Source organism: Hydra vulgaris, chromosome 10 (genome assembly GCF_038396675.1).
Source record: "Hydra vulgaris chromosome 10, alternate assembly HydraT2T_AEP".
Lineage (NCBI taxonomy): Eukaryota > Metazoa > Cnidaria > Hydrozoa > Anthoathecata > Hydridae > Hydra > Hydra vulgaris.
The window spans coordinates 25,281,617-25,303,976 of NC_088929.1; the positions used below are offsets into that span (position 1 = coordinate 25,281,617).

At 30.1% G+C, this 22,360-nt stretch overlaps 1 protein-coding gene and 1 long non-coding RNA gene across 3 annotated transcripts in view; one reads left to right on the plus strand and one right to left on the minus strand.

Annotated features, from left to right (window-relative positions):
• LOC136085864 (myosin-11-like) overlaps nt 1–20,824 on the minus strand; it is a 48,580-nt gene extending 27,756 nt beyond the window's left edge. Inside the window, exons 1-2 of one of the 2 annotated variants that reach the window (XM_065807598.1) lie at nt 20,208–20,824; nt 2,290–2,363 (exon numbers count right to left, since the gene is read on the minus strand). In XM_065807598.1, coding sequence (XP_065663670.1) covers nt 2,290–2,363; nt 20,208–20,450 — 317 coding nt within the window. In that variant the 5' untranslated portion in view covers nt 20,451–20,824. The remainder of the gene's footprint in view (nt 1–2,289; nt 2,364–20,207) is intronic. The other variant, XM_065807597.1, reaches the window with a different exon arrangement.
• LOC136085865 (uncharacterized) lies at nt 3,092–19,413 on the plus strand. Its single transcript, XR_010641231.1, has 3 exons — nt 3,092–3,233; nt 3,411–3,483; nt 18,421–19,413. It is a non-coding gene; the product is annotated as an uncharacterized LOC136085865 (long non-coding RNA).
• Nucleotides 20,825–22,360: the final 1,536 nt, after the last annotated feature.

Below are 22,360 nucleotides of genomic sequence, written 5' to 3' on the forward strand. Positions count from 1 at the left end.
CATCCAGACACAACTTACATCCAGAAAATGTAGAGCAAATCATCTTAATCAGAGAAAACATTGTCTTGTTGGAGACTTTTTGCAAAAAAATTCTGAATTAATATTTGAAAAAGTTGTTTACATTTGACAAATGTCATTTGTGTCTATTTGTCAAAATCATGTTTACATTTTTTTTTTTTACTTGGATTTTAATAAATTTGTTTTCAAAAACTGTTAAATTTCTCGTCTCGTTCTCGGTCTCACGAGAAGTACTACCTTCTCGTCTCGGTCTCGTCTCAGTTTAAAAAAACCTAGTCTCGCTCATGGTTACTTTTAAACGTTTTTTAAACGTCTTTTAAATGTTCTTGGAATGGAAGAATGTTTAGAAAACGTTTAAAAAACATTTAAAATACATTTAGAACGTAACTTTTAAAAACAAATGCCCGCTGGGATTTAACTAAACACGCAATAAATGAAATAGCATATCATGTTAGTAAAGGTTTTTAAAAAAATAATTTCACTTCTGTATTAACATTAACTGTATTATTTATTGACATATCAAAAGCATTTGATAAAGTTGATTATGTCATTCTTTTAGAAAAAAAAAGCAGTCATAAAAAACCTATGATAGGATAAAAAGCTACCTCACTGAAAAAAATAATATGTTATAATTTAAAAATCTGGAGAGATAAAAATTACGCTAGCAATGATGTTTAATAATGCTTCAACAAAGTCAAACTCGATAATGTTTTCTGAGGAAACAAATGTAATCCTTTTAAGCAATGACATCAAGCAACTTTATTCTTTAAATGAATTTTGAATCAAGAAATATCAACAAATGTTTTAAGACCACTGCCGGATTTGCGTTTTGAGCCTGTGGTCATATATAACTAATATTTAAAATTTATCTACTTATTTATTAAACAACAAATTCATATTAAAAAAAAAAAAAACATACTTAGTTTAAAAAATTATTTTATTATTAGGAAAGGAAATAGATTAATAGAAATTTTTTTTTGCACTATTTTATTGATAATTTCGTAAACGGCAAACGTCTTTTTTAACGGAAAAAAAATTAAAAACGTAAAATACTTATGGCCAGCAACCGATCACTGAAGATGTCAAAGCCGGAATGTTCTGAAGATAATGAGCGAAAGGGAGCGAGAAAGCTGGTAGACAGAAATAATTGATACTTTTTGGGGAATTCAAAATGCGCGGCTAACTCCCCTAGACTGTAGACACGCATCTTTCGCTCAAATATCATCTTCTAAAAAGTTTGGTGTTAAGAGTTTCATTCCATTGATTGATCACTATGCGTCTGCTTTAACCGGAGAATTTGTGCCTTTGGTGATATATCATCTCTCTTCGGCTTCTTTTCTAAAATGGTAGAATTTGATTTTGGGAGTGTCAAGTCACCCATAAACAATCAAAAATCCAAGAATGACTTGGATTTATCCTCCTTTGAAAACGACTTAGTGCAGCTTAAAGAATTTGTGAAGGTGTTTCTCAATAAAAAACGAATAGACGTGAGCATAGAAAACTTAATGTATTCATTTATTCACAAAAACAGTGTGCAGAATGAGTTTCCTAATGTTGAGATTTCTTTCCGTATTTATCTTGTGCTCATGGGAACAAATCGTTCTCATCTCGGAGAGATCGTTTTTTAAAATGAAAGTGATCAAATATATGCTGCGTACCTCAATGCTTCAAGAACGGAACACTAACCACTTATGAGTATTGAAGGAGACATCAAGATAAATGAACTTTGATAATATCATCAATGACTTTGCTAATCGGAAAGCTTTGAAAGCACATTTATGATTTATTCCTGGAAAAATAAGTGACACTATCCAAATCTGACAAACTGACACTATTCTTATAGAAAGTGTAACACTATTGTTGAGTACACTAAGTGTCGTTTATTTGGTTTTATCGGTAATAAACCTTCGTCATAAATCAAATCACAAGATCGGAAAGTACGTCATCAGTTATACTCTCATTTAAAGTTTGAAATTTAAACTCTTACTCAAGGTAGATAAACAAAATATACTTAATATAAATCTTCCTATAAAATTATCCATTACCATTTTAAATCACTAATTGCAAAAAATGATTCCATAAAATTCTTTGAAATTCTTATTGATGAAATTTTTTTTCCCGACATAAATTAATTACTTTTATTGAGCAATTTGTAAGCATTTAATTTTTGGCAAAAATTAATAGCATGTATTCTGAATATAGAATAGCATAACGAACACTATGTAAAACTTTTCAAATAGCAAAATACAAACTTTTTATAAAAGTTCTTACTTTAATGCTTCAACTTCATTTTTTCTAGCTTCTTTCAACTTTTCAAAATCATTTTTAAGTGGCGCTATTTCTTCCTAAAGAAAAATATTACTTTGTGTTGAATTGTCGTATTAAATTTTATAAATACAATAAATTATGTTCAATATATCATTCCGGCTCTGGTTATATAAGCGACATTGGTATCGGTATCGACCAATCCCAGCAAGCACATAACGTTATTTCAACGTTGCGAAATGGTTGATATATGGTTGAAAAATAACGATCTAAATTTCAACATTATTTCAACATTAGTTCAACAATAAAAAAAACGTTGAAAATTTCAAGGTTAATTCAACGTTAATTCAACAGTTTATTTTTAACTAAAAATAAACGTTGAACTAATGTTGAAAAAAGAAAACGTTGAATTAACGTTGAAATTTAGATCGTTAAAATAAACGTCGAAATTAAATTAAAGCTTGCCGACGGTATGTACGGCATGTATACGGTATGTATTAAATACGGTATGTATTAAAATTTAATATTTCTCATAGATTTGTGCGTGGGAAAGTCCTTTAAAAACTTTTAATAAAAGTATTAAGTAATGTAATAAAAGTAAAAACATTAAAAGATTTTATGCTATGAAAATATGTATAATTTTACAAAAATTTATAAAAATTTGCATTATACACAAGTTTTTTAAAAGTCTTTTTACATTGTGTACAATACTTAACCTTGTATATTTTATATAAAAACGGTGTATTAGAGATATTTAAATCATTTTAAAATATTTTTATATATATGTAAAATTTACAATCCAAAGTCTTATTATAATTATGAATACTATAATGTGGACCAGTACGTTTTGGTGTGTTTAGTAAAAAGACAATGTTGTTTATGTGAATGAAAATCCATCAAGTTGAATGAACGATTTTGTCCATTGTCCGAATCGAAATGTGAAATTTGCAGTAAAAAATTAAAATATAACACAACAGTTGCTAATATAAGTTTAAACTATAATGTGATAAAACTACAGTTATTATAACATATATATATATAAATGATTAAAACATATCTATATTTATAAGAACAGTTTAATCTTTATCAAATCTTATGTAAAGTATTTATTGTATTCTTTTTGTTAGGGATTGGTATAATAACACCAGGTAAAGTAAGAACATAAATAAACTGGATTGCAGGCATTAACATAACTCCAAAGTAGGTTGATATTTTCTATTTACCGTTGTTTTTTTTATATTTTGCTGCATTATTAAAATAAAATAAAAATGGCTTGCACAATAGAACAAAACGAAAATTTGAAGCTTTAGTTAAAAAAGCAAAAAATAGACTAGTTAATGTAGGATTTGATTATATAGGAGCTAAAGTATACAATAAAGTCATTTTTAAATATATCAACTTTGCTTTGTATGTGCATATTAGGGTTATGAAATTTTTTTCAACCCATGCTCTTGTATTGTAGTTTGATTAACTTTTACCTAAAAAGCACGAAATGAACTATTATTTGCATGTCTTTTGAAAAAAGTTCACCCCGCCATTGAAAAATCGATTTTGACATAAGTACTAGTATGTATTCAAATGTATTTAGAATGTCATAGCCATGTAATACTACAATAAATTTTCAATCCAACAATGACTCAGACCGTTGACCTGGCTCTTGCTTGTTGCATAGAAGGAATAAAAGGTGCAATTTGTCTTTATTTTTTTGACAAATGCATTTCCTTCTTTACTTTGGTTGCGCACTCTGTGTATTGATTACTTATGGGGATAGGCAGTATGGATGCAATATTAAAACAACACCATTCTTTTTTCCAGTGTTAACGCTGGTGGTATCTGCAACAATCATCTGTATTGAATTCCATAGGTGAAATTCATTGAGGACTTTAGAAATTCCTTGAGCAATAGTTTTTCCCCTCCCATCTATCAAGCCCAGGGCATCCAATTTGATTTCTCTTCTTTCATTTTTAAGGACAACTACTTGATAATTGATTCCATTGATGTGCTTGTCATCAAAGTGTAAGGACCAACTTTTCATATGCAACTTTTCAATCATTTCTTTTTTTCAGCTTGATTGCCTCATTGATTGTTGACTTGTAAATAGCTGATTGACATGGAGTCGGGATGACAATGCCTTCGCAAGCCAATTGCTTGCATATGTTAGCAGCTTTGTTTGTTGATACTCTTGTGTAGGTCACCAAGTTGACAGCAATTTTGCTTTTATGATGCTTTCTGCTTGGTGCAAGAGTAGTCTCATCTTCTTCATCGTTTTCATATTCACCTTTGTCAGCCTCAGTCAGAATTACTAAAACCAGGACCAAGATGATAAGTTGGATGACCTATTAGAAATTCTTTGTCTTTTAGAGGGATGGATCATTTCTTTACTGGCCGCTTGGCCTGTAGAGTATCCCACTGTTCCTTTGCTTTCCACTTGGAGATGGTACAATCGCTTGTCCTCGGAAGATAACCATGTTCTGTCCACTTTAGTAATATCAAAAATTTCATCAAGGGGTTTGTAGCTTCCCCACTTGACACATTCAACATAACATTTCAGTATTTTCTCAACCTTTGCTCATATAACTTGATCAGATACATGAGGAAAATTCAGTTTATTCTTTGGAAATTTCCCCTATTCGCTCCTTTCTTGCTTTAATTTTTGGTCCAAGAAAATGGTCTCCAATAATTTGCTTTTGGAGAGGCATTTTGTACTTTTTTTCCAGTGAATATTCTTCCAAAGGAACCATTCTTCTTCTTTTATGAGAGTCTTCAAATTATACCAGATTATTTATCATTGTTCTTCTGAATGCTATAATCGCTAGGCTTGTACATCACCATGTGTGGCTTCTGTAATAACTATAGAATTAGATAAACAGCTATATATACACAGTCTAAATTGTTCTAAAATATTCCAAATTGTTTCAGAATGTTCTAAATTGTTCTAGAATATTCTAAATTGTTCTAGAATATTCTTAATTGTTCCAAAATGTTTTCAATTGATCCAGAATATTCTAAATTGTTCTAGAATATTCTTAATTGTAATTAAGAATATTCTAGAACAATTTAGAATATTCTAGAACAATTTAGAATATTAAAAAGTAGAAAGAAAGTTAGGGAAAAAGCTGTTTGTAAACAGCTTTTTCCCTAATCTTCTTTCTTTTTTTTAATATTTCAATATATCCATTGAGTGTCAAATCACATTTATATTGACTAGTCTTGATCGGTTTGTCTTCTAACTCTAACCTCTCAGTTGTATTCATGTCTGGTTTTTCAGATCTTAATTAAGATTTTGTTTATTACATTTTTTTTGCCATGATTTCATTATTTTTGTTAATTTGTGATTTGAGTATTTCATTAATTTAATTTATTTGTGGTTTGATTGTATTTTTACTGAGCTTTTTTTTTTTTTGATTAAATGTTTTTTGATTTCATATGTTAATGACAAATAAATTAAAAACAAAGTTTAACTTGACCAGATCTGAAAGAGAATGGATTTTAAATATTTACAAGGTATTATTGTATGTATATTATATTTCTTTGCACTGCTCCCACATATATATATATATATATATATATATATATATATATATATATATATATATATATATATATATATATATATATATATATATATTGTTATGATAATGCGATTTATGTATACATATATGTTTTGTATTACACTATATATATATACTTTATGTATTTTGTTATTTTGTTAAAGGCTAGTATTATTATAGCTCTTTTGAGCCAACATAATTAATTTGGTTATTCTTTACAATCAAAAGAGCTAACTACTATTATGAAATAAAAGAAAAATGGAGCGATTCATGAAACCTGATAGACTTGGTATAGATCCGAACTCAACAGATGCAGAAAAAACATACAACCATTGGTTAAGAACATTTTACAATTTTGTAAGTACAGTTGATGATAACTCCATTAAGCTTAATCTTCTAATAAACCATATTGAACCTAATGTCTATGAATTCATATCAGAGTGTGATGATTTTGAACAAGCAACAAGTATTCTCGAGTCTATCTACATAAAACCAAAGAATGAAATATTTGCCAGACACATTTTATCAACACAGAAGCAAAAACCGAGTGAATCAATAGATCAATTCCTAAATGAACTTAAAAATTTGTCTAAGGACTGTAAGTTCACTGCTGTAAGTGCTGAGCAATATAAATTTGAAATGATTCGCAATGCGTTTATAAATGGCTTACTCTCCAATGTTATACGCCAACGCTTACTAGAAAACAAAACATTAGAACTTTTATCAGCCTTTGACCAAGCTAGATCTTTAGACGTCGCCCAACAAAATTCAAACTTATACTCACAACCAACTATACTTATCTCTGCCGCTATTCAGGAAATCAAATCGTCTTTGCAAAATCAATCCATGACTGATAACCACTTAGCTGCTATAGTAAAATCAAAACAACTGTGCTGGTTTTGTGGAAATATAAGACATCCACGTACTAAATGTCCTGCTCGTGAAGCTACCTGTCACAAATGTAAAAAAGTTGGTCTTTTTGAGAAACTTTGCAGATCATCTAGTGTTTCTGCTGCCGTTCCTAAAATTGATGATGATTACTTCTGTGCCACCATATCAGCTTCGGCAAACTCTCCCTTCAGAGTCTGTCATAACATCATTATTAATGATAAGTATAAAGCAGAAGCTTTAATTGATAGTGGGAGTAGAAATAAAAGTTTCATTAATAATAAATTAGTGGCTCTACTCAATTTAGATGTTATTAATGAACAGAGTGTAATCGGAATGGCATTAGCTTCTTTATCAGCAAAATCAGATGGATATTGCTATGTTTCAAAAACTCTTCAAAACATAATCTATAACAAAGTCAAGTTGCATGTGCTAGATAACTTATGTATAGATATTATTCTTGGCACAGATTTTCAAGAGTTGCATGAAAGTATTACCATTAAGTATGGTGGGAAAAGACCACCCATAACATTCGCAGCTTTAACAACAATGAAAACTGAACCTGCTGATTTGTTTGCTAATCTCACGAAAGATTGTCGACCGATTGCCACTAGATCTAGAAATTATTCTCAAAGAGATAAAGAATTTATTAAATCCAAAATCCATCGCCTGGACAAAGAAGGAATAATAGAGCCTAGTAATTCACCTTGGCGTGCCCAGGTCCTAGTAGTAAATGAAAAGACTAAACGTCGTATGGTTGTTGATTATTCTGAAACTATTAATAAGTATACTCAATTGGACGCATATCCTCTACCTAAGATTAAAACGATTGTAAGCATAATTTCCAAATACAAAATTTATAGTACTCTCGACCTTCGCTCAGCATACTACCAAATACCTTTATCAAAAAAAGATGGACCATATACTGCCTTTGAAGCTGACAATAAGTTGTGGCAATATACTAGAATGCTTTTTGGAGTTACCAATGGATCTGCATGTTTTCAACGCAAAATAGATAACTTTGTTAGAACATATAAACTAACTGACTGCTTTCCTTTCATTGATAACATTACATTATGTGGTAATAGTCAGAAAGAACATGATGAAAATCTACTTAAGTTCAGATTAGCTGCCATTGATGCTGGGATTACATTTAATGAAGAGAAGTGTGTATTTTTAACTGAGACCTTGAGGTTACCGTATATCTTATGGGTCCTTGAAACCAGATCCTCAGAGACTTGCACCTCTCATTAAATTACCTCCACCTGATAATGCAAAGTCTTTACAGCGTATTATTGGAATGTTCTCATACTATGCAAAATGGATAAGAAAGTTTTCAGATAAAATTAGACCTTTGAACTCTGCTACCCAATTCCCACTCAATCAGCAGCAAATATCAGCTTTTGAAACATTAAAAAATGAGCTTGTTCAATCTTCCATGCAAACCATTGATGAGAATATACCTTTTACTGTAGAGACTGATGCTTCTGATTTTGCCATATCCGCCACACTTAGCCAAGATGGAAGGCCTGTTGCCTTCCATTCACGAACCCTTCAAGGAAGTGAACAGTACTATTCATCAGTGGAGAAAGAAGCTCAAGCGATAGTCGAAGCCATAAATTATTGGCGCCATTTTCTTTTGGGTCGACATTTTATTCTCATCACTGACCAACGATCTGTGGCATTTATGTATGATTATAAATCAAGCAGTAAAATAAAGAATGATAAAATAATGCGTTGGAGAATATTCTTATGATATCCACTATCGCCCTGGCCAATGTAATAGTGGTCCAGATACATTTACTCGGATTAGATGTGCAGCAATAAGATCAGAATCATTATATTATTTGCATACTGCACTTTGCCATCCTGGTGTTACTCGCCTCCATCATTTTATTCGATCAAGAAACCTCCCTTATTCAGTAGAAGATGTAAAACAAATATGTAAAGATTGTAGAATATGCAAAGAAATAAAACCCAAGTACTATCGCCCAAATGATGTGCACCTAATTAAAGCAACCCAGCCATTCGAACGTATATCTATTAACTTCAAAGGTCCATTACCTTCTTCTACCCCTGAACAATATATGCTAACAATTGTAGACGAATACTCACGTTTTCCTTTTCCTTATCCTGTAAAAGATATGACAACTCAGACAATAATAAACTGTTGAGCTGATCTTTTTTCTATGTTTGGTATGCCTAGTTATGTTCATTCTGATTGTGGATCCTCATTAATATCTTCTGAATTAAAGCACTGGTTCTTATCAAAAGGGATTGCAACTAGCAGAACAACCCCTTACAACCCGACTGGAAATGGGCAAGTTGAAAGATACAATGGAATTGTTTGGAAATCAATATTACTCACTCTTAAATCTCGAAATCTGCCTATATCATCATGGAAAAGAGTTCTACCTGATGCACTTCATGCTACAAGATCCCTATTATGTACTTCTACTAAATGTAGTCCACATGAACGTCTTTTCAATTTTCAACGAAGATCATCATCTGGGTCCTCAATTCCTTCATGGCTTGTCAACCCAGGACCTGTACTTATAAGAAGAAATGCGATGCAAAGTAAATATGAAGATTCAGTGAATGAGGTTCAACTCATCGAAGCAAATCCTCATTATGCTCATGTGAGATTTCCTAATGGTGATGAGACAACAGTGTCTACTAAACAGCTGGCTCCCATTGGAACAACTCCTATAACACAGACATCAAACAACAATTTAGAAGTAACAACAATCGATAACTATTACCCAACCCCTAACGATAGCAATGAAACTCTATTAATCTCCGAAAAGGTACTAGAAAACAAGTGAATCCTATAGAACAAATTAACACTATGCCTTGTAGATCTTCACGAATTTATAAAACACCAGAAAAACTTAACTTATAAATACCCCTGAACACTTTTAAGAGGAGGATGAATGTTATGTTAATGCGATTTATGTATACATATATGTTTTGTATTACACTATATATATGCTTTATATATTTTGTTATTTTGTTATAGGCTAGTATTATTAAAGCTCTTTTGAGCCAACATAATTAATTTGGTAATTCTTTACATATATATATATATATATATATATATATATATATATATATATATATATATATATATATATATATATATATATATATATATATATATATATATATATATATATATATAAATTTATATGTATATATACATATATGTATATATACATATACATATATGTATATATACATATATGTATATATAAATACAGTTAATTACAGATATTTTGACCCTCCAGGTGACAAAGGAAAACGGTTTGACTGAACGAATGTTTGACTTAAGCGATGTATAACTGTTATGTGTGTATACGCATTTATGTATGATGTTGATGTATGATTACCCAAAAGGTTGATATCTTGGTCAATAATGAAGTAAATTAGGCACGGATCATTCACTTTTTAAGATACCATTGATGATTTCAACAAAGAATGGAGAAAAAAACTTATACACATTATAACTAAAGATAGAGTAATTGATGAAAGCCTAAAGACCCAAATAAAATAAAAAAATTGTTTATTTGCGAAAAACATTGCAAGGCTAACATGTTAATTCTCAATCCAATTAAAACTACTCTCAAGCCTGGTTTACTACCTTCATTAAATCTTCCGGTTAAAAGCTTTTCATTGCAATGCCCTTCTTCGTATTTGCTTATTCCCAAAGCATGAGAATCAGCTTCTTTTATATCCCTAAAGAGATCAGCTTTTCTTTCTATATCAGATGAAGCAGTTAATGGTAAGCCATATAAGTCTTTTATAGAATTGGTTAAACGTATTAGCTTTCAAAAACTTGACTGGGATATAAATGCTAGTGAAACTTTTTTTAAATTGAGTAAGATGGATGATGTTCACACTGTCCCGAAATACGAAATTTACATTGATGATAGCCTCTCATTTAATATTTGTATATTTTTACGGCTTCTACCAGATAATCATGAAATATACTTGCATTTAAAAAGATCAATGTTTAATACAACTATTTCTAACCTTATTTCAATTTTGTTATCATATATGGTATGCCCTGGTATTACAAATAAATCAGTTAGTTCTTATGGATATCTTATTCATGTTATACCTAAAAAGTTTGATTTATTTATTAGTTATTCTTTACCTTTAAATCAAACAGAACATATCTGATCTCTTTGATGTGAAGTTATTATTACTAAGGATGAAATTTGTAGGGCATGCCAATGTCTTCAGTCTCAAGAAAAAATATCTTTTTTAAAAAATAGTGATAAATTACTTATTCCAGCTAAACTTAGAACTCCAATTTCTAAGACTGCATCAGAACGTGTAAAACGTGTTGGTGTTTCTCCTCCAATGTTAGATATAGTTGTAGATAGGTATGCTGCATTTTGCTCCTGGATTGAGAAATGGCAGGATTATATTTTGTTGTCGGATCTAGAGAAAAAACCACTTGCTTATCAAGCTGCTATGTTAAGGTATACGTTTTCTTCAGAAACTCGAAACATTTTCGAATCATTAAACCTAACCGAAAATGAAAAAACAGATCCAGCTATTATATTAGAGAAAATGGAAGTGTTTGCTAAAGGTATTATTAATGAGACTTTAGAAAGACATAAATATTTTAAACGTTGTCAAGAAGATGGGGAATGCTTTGATGATTTTTTAACCAAAGTTAAAATATTAAGTAAAAATTGCAATTTTTGTAATACTGAAGATTGTTTTGACAGTTTATTAAGAGATAAAATTGTATATTGAATACGGTGTGACAAAGTACGTGAGAAATTACTTTCTGAAAAGACTTTGACACTAGATAAAGCAGTAGAAATTTGTCGTTCTTCTGAAAAAGCGCGAGATGGTTTTGTCTGAGTTGCGAAATAATAAAAGTGAAAGTGTAGATCGTATTGGAAAACAATTGTACAGTAAAAATAAATTTAATTCACCCATACAGAATAGTGGTAATAGAGATTTTTAATTTAATTCATTTGTGTGTAAATTCTGTTTAAAAAAGCATCCATTTATTCGGGGATCATATCCAGCATGAGGTAAAAAGTGCAGAGACTGTAGCATTATGAATCACTTTTCAAATAGTTCAGTTTGCCTAAAAGCAAAACCAAATATTCCTGATAGAGATGTTGATCAACAGAACGATAGTAAAAATTCATAAAGTATGCAGCATCTAGGTGCGTTGTTTTTAGGAAGAGTTGGAGCAGATTGTGTAAACAGACCTTGGGAAATTCAATTAAAAGTAAAATATCGAAAAATAACATTTAAAATTGACACAGGCGCTGAAGTCACAGTTATAGGAACTAAACATTTAAAAAAGTTTGGAATTAAAATTGAACATTTATACACTACTAATAAACGACTAATTGGTCCTGATTATAAGCAACTCAATTGTCTTGGATACTTTCAAAAATCATTCTCTATAAACGGTCAGAACAGTAAATTAATTACTATATATGTTTGTGATAATGTGTAAACTGCTTTATTAGGAAGACTTGCCTTACAAAAGTTTAACCTAGAACCGTTGAAGCTAGAGCGTATGAAAGAGATGGGTGTTATCAAAATTGTAGATCAACCTAGAGACTGGTGTCAACCAATAGTAATTGTGAAAAAACCAAATGGACTACTTTGTATCTGTATTGATTTAACACAAACAAAGACACCAAGTGTGAATTCTATGAACTGCCAAGTGTAGACGATTTATTGGTCTAACTTGGAAATAGATGTAAATATATGGCAAAATTAGATGCTAACTCAGGATATTGGCAGTTACCAATGGATATTGAAAGTCAATTAAAATGTACATTTACGACACCTTTTGATGGTCTAAAAGGAGTGGTTAAAAGTATGGATGATTTTTTAGTTTTTGGAAATACAGAAATGGAATATAACGAAAACCTTGTAGCATTGTTAAATAGATTTGCTGAAAATGGAGTTACCCTGAATGTAGAGAAATGTTTATTTGATCAAACAGAAGTAAAGTTTTTAGGTCATAAAATTTCAGCAGAAGGAGTAAAACCATTGACCAAAAAAGATGAGGCAATAAAAAATTTTCCAAAACCAACAAATATCACATCTTTACGTAGTTTTCTAGGCATGGCCCAGCAATTAGCAAAATTCAATCCATCGCTTGCTAAAGTAGCTGAACCCTTGCGAGATCTTTTGAGTTCAAGATCAGCATAGTTTTGGACTGAAAATCATACTAGAGCATTCAATGAGGTAAAAAATAGTTTAACCAACCCATCCATTTTTGCACACTACTATGTTTAAAAACCTGTAAAAGTAAGAACAGATGGAAGTTTATTAAATGGACTTAGCGTAATAGTTTACCAGAATCATAATGGTATATACAAACCAATTAATTGTGCATCTAGATTTCTTACGACAACTGAAAAAAATTATTATCCAATCAAAATGGAAATGTTAACATGGGGGTGCACACGCATGTCAAATTATTTGTATGGTTTGCAAAAATTTATATAAGAAACAGATTACAAACCATTAATTCCAATATTAAATTATCGCTCACTTATTGATATGTCTCCAAGAATTCAACGTTTAAGAATGAAGTTATTAAGATTTTCATTTACTGCAGAACATGTTGCGGGCAAATCTATTACTGATGCAGATGCAATGTCTTGTGCACCTGTATCTAATCCTACAAAAGAAGATGATATTGCAGAAAATGATCTTAATGTGTATGTAAATTCAATAATAAAAAGTATGCCTGCGACAGAGAGTTGTTTAGAAGAAATTAAGCAAAAAACTGCAGAAGATGAACTTTTAAACCAATTGCAAGAAAGTATCATTTCTGGATGGCCAAATTCCAAAAAATACTGTCCAGCGAATCTCCAACCTTATTGGGATATTAAAGATGAAATAGTTAAAATTGATGGGCTCTTATTATATCAAAATAGAATAATAATCCCAGTTAATATGCGAAAAGAAATTCTTTCAAAATTGCATGAAGGTCACTTGGGAATGGAGAAATGCAAACATTGTGCTCGTCAGAGTGTTTTTTAGCCAGGTTTAAATAACCCAATTGAACAGTTGATTCGAAAATGTGAGGCATGCATGAAGTATCTCCCATCAAAGCCGAAAGAACCTCTTCTAATTCCTGATGTCCCAACGCGACCATGGCAAAAACTTGGAACTAATTTGTTTCAGTGGGCTAATAAAAACTATTTAATTATTGTCGATTATTATAGCTTGTGGACTGAGGTGTTTCTGCTTTCAAGTACTGGATCAGCAAATGTTATACAAGCATGTAAAGAATCTTTTTCTAGAAATGGTATCCCTGAGGAGTTGGTGTCAGATAATGGTACAGAATATAGTTCGAAAGTGTTTCGTCAATTCTCTCAACAATGGCAATTTAAGCACATAACAAGTAGTCCACACTATGCTCAATCGAATGGTTTAGCAGAGGCAACTGTAAAATCAGTAAAACTGTTGATAAAGAAATGCTTTATGTCAAATGAGGACATTTATAAAGGTATCTTAATTTTACGTAATACTCCAATAAAATGTGGTTTATCTCCAGCGGAACTATTACATGGGCGTCAACTGAGAAATAACTTACCCAGGTTTCAATCTCGAAATAAAGAACCGTCAAAATTTGCAAGAGATATAGTTAAAGAGAGAGTTCAATCTATTAAATACTATGATAAAAATATTGGTGTTTTTGAAGCATATGTCTATAGACAAGGCCAAACTGTTGCAATTCGAAACGAAGTAACTCGTGAATGGAGTCTTAGAGGTAAAATAATGAAATGCGTTGCCCCTAGATCATATTAAGTAAAATTAAATCACAATGGACATAACCTTCGTCGAAATCAGATTCAACTTAGAAAAGTTTACGCTATATCTGCTCCATGCCTGACTCGGGATAACGTGGCTATAATGCACAGAGGACAAACTACTCTTTCGTTTAAAGAATGCAATAGTGGTACAACGTCATTGGAATTGAAGAATGAGAATAATAAAATAATTAAAGAGAACAATTTAGTTGAAAATACAAAAGAAGATCAAACAATTTGATTATCAAGTTGTGGACGAAGAATAAAGAATAAAACACCACTCGATTATGAAGATTTATGATTTAACTTGATTTCTTGACATTTATATATATAGTTTGTTTATTAGGGACATGTGTCATATTATTATACATGTATATATATATACGGCCCTATCTTATATATCGGTGCCGGTCTTAAGGAGAATATATTATGAACACAACAATTGCTAAAAAAGAACATAAAAGAAATGCAAAAAGAATTAAGTAAATCCTCTCATCTTGTCAGTGATGACCAACACAAAGACTTGGTTTCAATCATATCAAAAACTTATAGGACAGTCACTCCATTTATGAAGCTATTTTGGGATGAGCAGCAAAAATACTTGAATACTTCAAAACATGGAATTCGTTATCACCCAATGACTATTCGCTATTGTTTAGGTCTTGTTGCAAAGTCTCCGGCAGCTTATGAGGAAATTCGTTTTGATGAAAAAACAGATTCTAGATTTGTAATTTTACCAAGTCAAAGGCGTTTAAGAGACTACAAAAACTATATCCGACCACAAAGAGGATTTAACCAAGAAATTGTCAATGAAATAAGTTTAAAGGTAAAGGATTTTTCTGAGCAAGAATGGTTATCACTCTTTTATTTGATGAAATGAAAATTCAGGAAAATTTGGTTTGGGATAAGTATTCTGGTGATCTTTTTGGATTTGTTGATTTTGGTGACACAAATATTAACTATGCAACTCTTAACAAAGTTGATGAAATTGCAACACATATCCTTGTTTTTCTTGTGAGAGGTATTGTAACCCTTTAAAATATAGTTTTGCAAACTTTGCTGCTACAAACATCCAAGCTGTTCAATTATTCCTCTTATTTTGGAAGGCTGTCAGTATTTCAGAGCTTTCATGCAATCTTAAAGTAATTGCTACAACAAGTGATGGTGCCTCATGCAATCGCAAATTTTTTAACATGCATTTTCATATGACAGAAGAACAAGATATTAACACAAACATTAAATTTATCTATTGCATCAAAAATAAATTTGCTGATGATGATCGTTATATATATTTATAGCTGTTCCTCCACATTTGATAAAGACTGCTCGAAATTGCCTTTTTCATTCTGCATCAGGTAAAGAAAGATATGGGGAAAACTGATAATCACATTTTGTGGAATCACATATCTGAATTATTTCATGAAGATCTAAACTGTGTCCTTCACACTTGCCTAAATCTCTCCTTAGAACACATTAGGTTAAGCCCATTTTCCAAAATGAATGTAAGATTAGCAGCTCAAGTACTTAGTTCATCTGTTAGCACTGCTTTAAAGGCATTTGGTACTGCTGAAGCCTCTAGAATTGCTGAATATTGTCAGATGTTAAATGGGTTTTTTGATTGTGTAAATGTGAAAAATATTACAGATTGCACTAGAAATCAAAATCGATTTTCCAAGCCATTTTATTTGATGAATGATGAAAGGCTAATATGTTTGACTGAAATCTTTTTAAAATATTTTGAAGATTGGAAATGGTCTATAGATCAAAGATCTGGAAATTTTACTAAGGCTGATCAGGGGAATATGTTTTTATCTTGGCAAACATATGAAGGGATCAATATTACTGTTCACTCAGTTATTGATTTAACTAAATACCTATTGAATATGGGTGTCCAATATGTTTTAACTGAACGGCTATGTCAAGATTCATTAGAAAATTATTTTGGCCAACAACGAGCCATTGGAAGAAGAAAGGATAACCCATCTTTACATGATATTAGTTATAATAACAATACAATAAGAAACCATTGTACTTTCAAACCAGTTATAGAAACTATTAGTCTTGATAATAATCCTGAACCAAAGACCTTTACCAAAGAAAAATTACCACGCCGAAATTGGAACAAAAAATGAACTCATCAAAAGAAGGAAATTAAAAACGACTGTTTTCATAGCCACAAACCTTATAAAAGCATTATTTGTATAAAGTTGAAGTTGTGTTACAAAGAAAGAAGAGGCTAAAATAAAATTCTTAACATTATTTATTTTAAAATTATTTTAATAAAATAATTTTAATAAAATAGTAAAAATAAATAACTATAAAACTAGTTTTAATTATATAACATTTGATACTTAAAATAAAAAGTTAATTTCATTTTGCTTTCACTTTATTAATCATTGCATTTCTTCATCATGCTGCAATATAGTTCCTATGCAAGAATATGTTTTGAATGACATTTGTGGCTATGAAAATAACCTTTTCTAATGTCTATTTTTTATTTAAACTATTCAGTGGAGTTCAAAGTTCCTTTCTTGATTTTTTAATGAATTTGTTCTTTTGTTCTTAGACTTGATTTTATCCACGTTTACAAAGTCCTTTGAATAGGAAAATGAGTCAACAAGAATATAAAGAGTTGAAAGATGGTCTAGAAGATTGAGAGACATTTCTTTAGATACTTTGGTAGAAGAATCATTGCAAATTTTTGAGAAGTGAGATAAAACCCCAACATCTTGAAGTAACTCTGCAGTCATCTTGCTGCAGTCAATATTTTTACTTAAAATTTTTTTTGATTTTCTGAATGCTATTTCTGCTTTTTTAAATAGTGATAAAGCATCAGAAGATATAGACCAAAGACCACCTTGATTTTTTAAACTAGTAAATTTTTTATTAGTATCATGATTATATTAATCAAAATAATTAGAATCATTTTCTACAAATTTTCCAGCCAACAGAATTGAGAGTGTTTCTTGACAAAATCTGGTTTTCCAACTTTTTGAATTATGTATCCTTTGATAAAAAGTACTAAATACATATCCACCCAAATATTAAATTAAATTTTTTTCTTTATCTGTAAACTTAATTTCATCATCAATAACTAAAACTGAGGTGGCATTTTTAGACTTAGTCAAGTGAGCCAAAATATGATTTGCAAGGTCATATCCTACAAGAGTTGAGGTTTTATTTGTGAGATTTTTCATAAAACCTTTCTGACCAGCAACTTTGTAAAATTGTGGATAAAAAACTTCCACATCACCATTAAAATTTTCAATAACTTCCTTTATTAGATCAAATGAATGCTTTGCATCATCTTCAGAGAAACTGTACCTTGAAAGCTCATCTCTGATATATGGAGGGTAGCAGAGATCGTTTTGCACAAATTTAATCCTTTTTTTAATGAAAGTTATTAACTCGTCTGCAGTACATGCACACCTAATAGTTGTTGCATTTGTTTGCAGTGTTGAAGAGTCAATCTTAGAGTGATGTGTTGTTATGAGGCGTTTGAGACCCTTCTCTGATTTGCGTTTTTTCACACACTGCTGGCAGTTAAATTTGTTTGAAATGCTTCCATTCTCAATTTCTGTAAGAAAAGCATTGACATTAAGAAACAGACAGGGTTTTTTTCAAAAAAAATGTCTGATTCTAGATCTAATATAAGAGAATCAATGGAGTGTTCTTCTCTAAAGTTTGCCATTTTTTAGATTTTTGTGCACTTATTGGTAGTCTGGGCACGATAAATAAACTATTTTCAACATTAATTCAAATTTTTAATTTTTATTGTTAAAAAACAAAAGAATCTTGTGAAAACGGCCCAACTGGCCGGACTATGTGTTATTATGACTATTGTAAAATGTACAAATGTACCTTACTTAAAAGATATTTTTATTTAGATGCAGTTACCCGATGTTCTTTAATAAAAAGACACAATGCACAAAGATATAATTTAGACTGTTTAAATTTTGCACCACATTGATTGGATCATGGAAAACATGCATCAAATCAAAATTAGTCTGATAACAGAGGGCGATAAAAATACATATGAATTTGATATTGATGATGAAGATAAGATATTGTGCTTGCTGGGATGTGGTCGATTGGCATCAACCTCTTGGTTCTGAGCCGGAACTCTAACCACTGTGACATAGCTACTTATATATATAAATTGGGTATTATAAGAGCTGAGTAAGACTTTTGATTAGTAAATTTCAAATGAGAAATTTTTTTTTATAAATATATAAATAATGTTATAAAAAAGACAGAAGTACTAAAATAAATAAATTTCACTGCACAATATCAACATAATATTGTTTTTTAAAATATTTTATGTTTAAAATGTTATTTTTAATATTATTGTTTTGATTTGTCTTCAGACTTCCGATATTTATAACAATCCTTTGTTAAAGAGATTCTCACACCAACAGCAGGTTTGTTTGAATGTAATTAAACTTCACACAAAAGATTAGCCGCTTTAAGATTGCATGAAAATTCGAACCTATCATTGTTTGTGTTGATTAAATTCATAAATACTTTAATCTTTTTTTTAGGAATATTTTGAAATTGCAACAATTATCTGTCTCTTAACTACAGTGTCTCGAGATATTATTGAGTAGTTTTGAGTTGAGAGCGGAGGGCTAGATAAGTCATCAATTTTCATTGATTTGTTAATAAAACCAAGACTCGTTTTCAAAAATAAACCTCCAAAAAGTATAAATAATAAACTTGAATAAACATTTATGCTATCTATATATAAAAAAGTCGTTTATTTTTCAATTACTTGGGTCAATTACTTTCACCCTACATATGGGTCGTCTATCTTTTAATTACTTTTAAGGATGTTGTATCTGAATTATTTTTTTTCCACTATTTTACTAATACAAACATAAATATTAATAAACACAGAAAATAAACTTAAAATCTATTTCCGTTAAATTTTAATATGAGAAAGATTAACATATTTGCTTAAACGTTTTTGTGAATGGCTGTTTAATAATATACTGTGTTTTATATATTTTACAAAGTTCGTTCAGGAATAGATTTCAATCGACGTAATCATTTATATAATTCAAAATTTGCGTATTGAGTTTTATATATTGCGTTTTATAGATAGATACAGTTGATTTGAAGAACATAAAATGAAGAGTTATGCTATCAATAGTTTGGAATATTTAGAAGTGATCTGCTTAGTTGTTAGGTTGATTTTGATTATACCCGTTTAAGACGGTTATAATGAAAATTGTTATCAAAAATACATTTTTTAGCTGATGTTATTTTTGTAATTCACAAAAAATAATGTATTTTTTAAGTTGTTTATTTAATAAATACTAAATTTAATACTTTTAAATTACTATCAAATAAATATTTTAATAATATTTATTTGATAATATTTGTTTAAAATTTCTTCACTATCACTATTTTTATCACTATTTATTATAATTTTATTTGATAGGGGTTTACTTGAGATTAGTATCATTACTATTTGTAAATATCCTTGATGTAAGATCTTTATTCAGAATAAATTTGAAATTAACTCATTCGAAGTAACTACTTTATGTTTTACAGTATATGACTGATATAAGCACCCCAAACCGAACTCGTTTTTGCTACAAAATTGTATCAAAAAACCCTCAAAATTACAAATTTTATCTCTGGAAAAATATTCGTCAAAATTGTGTTTTACCTTTTCGATCTTTGTTTTTAAATCACTCAGTGTTACTTGAGCTATGCGCAGTTGTTTTTGGCATTCAGCAGTGTTTTTTTCAAGTTCGTCGTTCCTGGATTTAAGATTTGCAACCAAGCTTAAAAGATTGTTTTCTTTCCATTTATATTTTGTATTTTCAAGTTTTATTAATCTAATTTCTTCGATCGCACTATGAATTAATGATTTAAATTTTAACGATCTTTCATTGTTCTTCAACAACATTTTTAGCGGGAAGCGTATTGGTTCTTTATGAAAATAATTTTTCAAACTTGTTAAAACACTGTAGAATGTTATCCTTTAACACGTTTTTCTTTTAGTTTTATTTGATTTAAAACTTCTAAAAATTTAACGTAGTTCAAGTTTGTTTTAAGTGGGGTTGAAAAGTAATAATGTTGAGCAAAATCTGGTTTATTTTCAAATATACCACCTTTCTCCAGAACCAACGCTCGCTGGAATTGTTTAATATAGCGAAGGGCAAAAAATTTGAGATCAAAGGTTTGGAAATGCTGTAGCTTAGTCATTTTCAGATAAAAATTGAAACATTTTAAATGGGTTTCGAAAACATTCAGCTGAAAAAATTGATTGTGAAGTATAATTATGCTTTCTATGTTTGCCTCCTGCTCCCCAGTATTATTCATAGGCGCGTCTACGGGTCTTGCCTGTCATTCACAGGCATGACCTGCGAAATTTGATCTAACTTACATTATAAATTTCTATAGCGATCTCTATATAATAATACGCTGCTTAATAGTGTTAGTAGTAGTGCTGTTAGTGACCCTTCCTGCGTTTTTTGACACGGAAATTTTTAGAAATTTTTAAATTATATTTTAAAATACTAAATACAATTTCATATTGCCTAGTTAATTATTTATCTAATAAAAGGAATATATTTTTTTATTCCTGTTAAAAAAAAGTAAAACTGATTTAATCATTATAGATAATAATGATAAAGCTTATTAAGAAGTTTGGGGGTCATATCCCTAAACCGAGACCTAATTTTTTTTTTTGGGGGGGGGGTGATGGGGGTGCAGGAATCTACTCCCCTGAATATGCCACTGTTGTGCACACCAGCGAATAAGGTCTGGACACGCCTATGGTATCATTAGATATATCCATTTGCACCTTAGAATCTGTCAGAGCAATTTCTAAATCTGCTTCATGTTTTTTTAGTTCTTCTTTTCGATATTTTAAAACCTTCTAAAAGTGTAAATAAATTATCCTGATTTTAAAATTATTCAAAACAATCTTCCAGCGGTTGTTTAGCTTTATCTAAAACTAAATTAAAAAAAGATACATTGAATCTAGATTATTGAATATCTTGAATGCTTTTATAGGATCTATTATAGGTTCATCTTTGGCAATAATGAAAGAAAAATTTTAATTACGAAGGCAATGATTGTCTTCGTAATAAATCATTGATAAAATTAAGGAATCATTTACGAAGCCTTTTATTTTGAAATTCTGGAGATATTTCCAAGTCTTTTATTAGCATGATGCCGTTGTATTGCTAAGAGCGCACTTTTTCACACAAAAAAATAAAAATGTACACGTGCCTTGAGTTATAAATATTAAATCAATTCTATAAATACTTTTAAATCTTGTGTGTTTCAAATCTCAAATCACTTGTCGACTAATTACTTAAAAACTCGTTTTGTTTACAAATTTTTTTAAATAGTTTTTAATATAAAGTAATCTAAATTATAAAATAGCCTACAAAATTAAATTAAAAACAATTTATTTTTCTTTTCTATTTTTTTATAGCTTTTTAATAGGGCTCTGCGAATCTTTAAAAGTTTGAATCAAATCAGAAAAGTGATTTTTTTTTTTTTTTTTTTTTTTTTTTTTGGTGCCCCAAGAAGTCCTTGTCACAGAGCACCGCGGAAGTGCATTTAACCAGGAAGTTCACGCCTCCTTCCTTACCGTGACGCGAAAATATGTCCAGAGGTCGTTTCGAACCTGCTTATAAAGCAAGCGCTTTTTTTTTTTTTTAATTCGATTTAAAATATTCCATATATTTGAATCAAGCTAATTTCATAAATATTTTATAAAGTAAATGATGCACGTTACAAAATGTAGTTGAGAAATGTTGAATATCTTTTCCAGCAAAGTTCTATAGCGGAATTTCACTAGAG